At 45.0% G+C, this 2,649-nt stretch overlaps 1 protein-coding gene across 1 annotated transcript in view; it reads right to left on the bottom strand.

Moving 5' to 3' along the window:
* eif4a3 (eukaryotic translation initiation factor 4A3) overlaps positions 1–2,649 on the bottom strand; it is a 10,992-nt gene that overhangs the window by 6,461 nt on the left and 1,882 nt on the right. Inside the window, exons 2-7 of the mRNA XM_015371448.1 lie at positions 2,215–2,287; positions 2,067–2,133; positions 1,878–1,940; positions 1,666–1,798; positions 871–951; positions 637–778 (exon numbers count right to left, since the gene is read on the bottom strand). Coding sequence (XP_015226934.1) covers positions 637–778; positions 871–951; positions 1,666–1,798; positions 1,878–1,940; positions 2,067–2,133; positions 2,215–2,287 — 559 coding nt within the window. The remainder of the gene's footprint in view (positions 1–636; positions 779–870; positions 952–1,665; positions 1,799–1,877; positions 1,941–2,066; positions 2,134–2,214; positions 2,288–2,649) is intronic.

Below are 2,649 nucleotides of genomic sequence, written 5' to 3'. Positions count from 1 at the left end.
CACTTGGTTTGGCTGATGTGCGCCAACCATTCATGTATTTTATTTGTTCATTATTTTTAATTAAGAATCGATACTTGCCGTCAAGAATCGATGCAGTAGATCACAAAAATTAGAATCGCGATGCATCGTCATGACGATTATTTTGCACACCCCTAGTATGAATGCAGTTCACACAGGAGATAACATACATGTCGCATATATTTGGAAATGTGAACGGCAATGCAAAAAAATTTAATTTCATTAAAAAAAACGGAATTGAGCATTAAAGCCTGCAGTGTGAACGTAGCCTAATAGTTAAAGATCCAAAGTTTGCAGTAAAATGTCCTGGTTGAAAATAGTTGCTGTTAAAAAACACCGCTAACCAACTTGTCTTGCTTGTGCCTCTCTTCTTTTTCTTGCATGTTAAAAAGCAGAGATGCTAGAGTCGGGGATATCATCAAGCAGCCATGTTTACCAAACTCTAACATTGCCCATAATGATTGATGGAGGAGATGAATTCATCTCTTCTCGATCTTAACTCATGTTTGTCTTTATGACATGGTTCAAGTATTATTTTATCTTTTAAAATGTTTATCCTGGTTGTTAAAAAAAAAAATTAAAATAAGAGACTAGAATGGACTGTAGCTCTGTACTCACCGTTTGACCAGGATGCGGATGGGGTCGGTCATGAACTTGTTGGTCATTTCCAGGATTTCATGCGGTAGTGTGGCGCTGATGAGAACCACTTGCGTTGCGGGAGGAAGGTACCGATAAACATCGTAGATCTGTTCCTTGAAACCTGAGCAGGACAGAGAGAGAGAGAGACGTCAGAGGACACATCTGAGGAGCCTCACCCGTCCTGGGCTCCCCCCTATGTGGCCTCAGTCCCACCTTTGTTCAGCATCTCATCGGCTTCATCCAGAACCAGCATCTTGATGGCTCTGGTCCTCAGACTACGACGCCGGATCATGTCTGTAAGAGAAGAACAGATCAAATCAGAGTCGTCCCAGATGACATCACAAGGAGACTAAACCAGCTGTTGCTGAAACAGTGAAAACATCCTTAGAGCAAAAGTTCTGTGGATGATTTGTCTGGCCGTCTACAAGCGCTTTTCCAACAAAGTAACAGATTTAACTGGTTCTGTAACAGAACCGGTTCACTTTGCTTAACATGATCCAGTCATTGTTTGATCCTCTTGTTTTAGAAATTAAGTTTGTGCAGAGAAGCTCCACAGCTAATCTCTTATCAGAACCAGTTGCTAGAAAACTGGACCTTAACAGATAGTGTCAGCTCTACTAGAGGTACGTTAAAGGACCGACAGATTTGAGTCTAAAATGAAGGTTCTTGATCCAACAAGAAATAATGAGCTGTTAGCACAACTTTGACCCAGAGAATCAAGGTGTTCAGAGACATATTCTGATGTTCTGATCCGACGACATCTCATCCTGCATAAGTGCTATTTTATGAAGAATAAGTTTTCCTTTGTTTCTTTTAAGAATGGCTGCTGTTCGGTATGACTCCACTTCAGCGTTCACCCTGGTACCAGGAGCCAGAACCAGGTCTCTCTCAGGTCTAGCTGAACATTTCAAACTGATGCAGGGACAGCTAAAACTCCACCTTGACGCTGCCCTCGCCTTTCCCCATTTATGTGTGGTCGTGGACGTTGCTATGGAAAAGCAGACTCACCAAAGACTCGTCCAGGGGTGCCAGACACCACGTGCTGCCCGTAGTCCAGTTTACGGATATCCTCCCCCACGTTGGTGCCCCCTATGCAGGAGTGACACTGAACGTTCATGTAGTCTCCCAAAGCCAGCAGCACCTGCACCGGACAGAGAGGCAACTAATCAGAACCAGACACCCACATGGTCCCGGTGGGATGGAGGAGGGTGAAGAGCTACCTTCTGAATCTGTCCCGCCAGCTCTCGGGTCGGAGCGAGAATCAAAGCCTGGGTCTCTCTCACCTGCAGAAAAACAAAACAGTCCTGGGTAATGAGCTGCTAACCAGGGCAGCAGGTTGGAAAACATTTTGCAGAAGGACTGGATCCCCGAACAGATTCTACACCTGAAGGATCTGCAGCTTAACCCACCTGGATGTCCAGGCACTGGAGAACGGAGATACAGAAGGTGGCTGTCTTTCCGGTTCCAGACTGAGACCTGCACAGATCAGAGAGCAGCTGTTAGTCGCTGTGATGTCAGGCGGCGACGATCTGAGGCGAGCTTCTATAGGCTGCTTACTGAGCGATGACGTCGCGGCCCTTGATGATCTGCTTGATTGCTCTCTGCTGGATGGCCGACGGCTTCTCAAAGCCTGGAACACAAAACTTCATCAGAACCTCAAACTGATCAGAGAGCAGAGACAGGTGACCCTGAATCCATCATTACACTCCAGAGATATTTCAACAGCGCCTCAGCTTCTGGCTCGTTTGGAACATATTAGAGAAAGACAATTGAATAATAGAAGGAGAAGCTTTTTGTTTTAATGCACTTTGTGGAGCAAAGTTTGAACATTGCTCTGAGAGCAAACAGAACCAGAACCGAGTATCTCTCTGCACTGATTATTGGATTAGACTAAAAACAAATCTAGATCAGTTAGCAAGAGGCAAACAGACTGACGTCAGCCCGACATACCCTGTCTGTTAATGACAGTCTTACTTCTTTGTAAAATGGAAT

Source organism: Cyprinodon variegatus, unplaced genomic scaffold (genome assembly GCF_000732505.1).
Source record: "Cyprinodon variegatus isolate N-32 unplaced genomic scaffold, C_variegatus-1.0 Scaffold58, whole genome shotgun sequence".
Lineage (NCBI taxonomy): Eukaryota > Metazoa > Chordata > Actinopteri > Cyprinodontiformes > Cyprinodontidae > Cyprinodon > Cyprinodon variegatus.
Note: the sequence above shows the minus strand (reverse complement) of the source record. Positions and strands in the feature narration are given on the sequence as shown.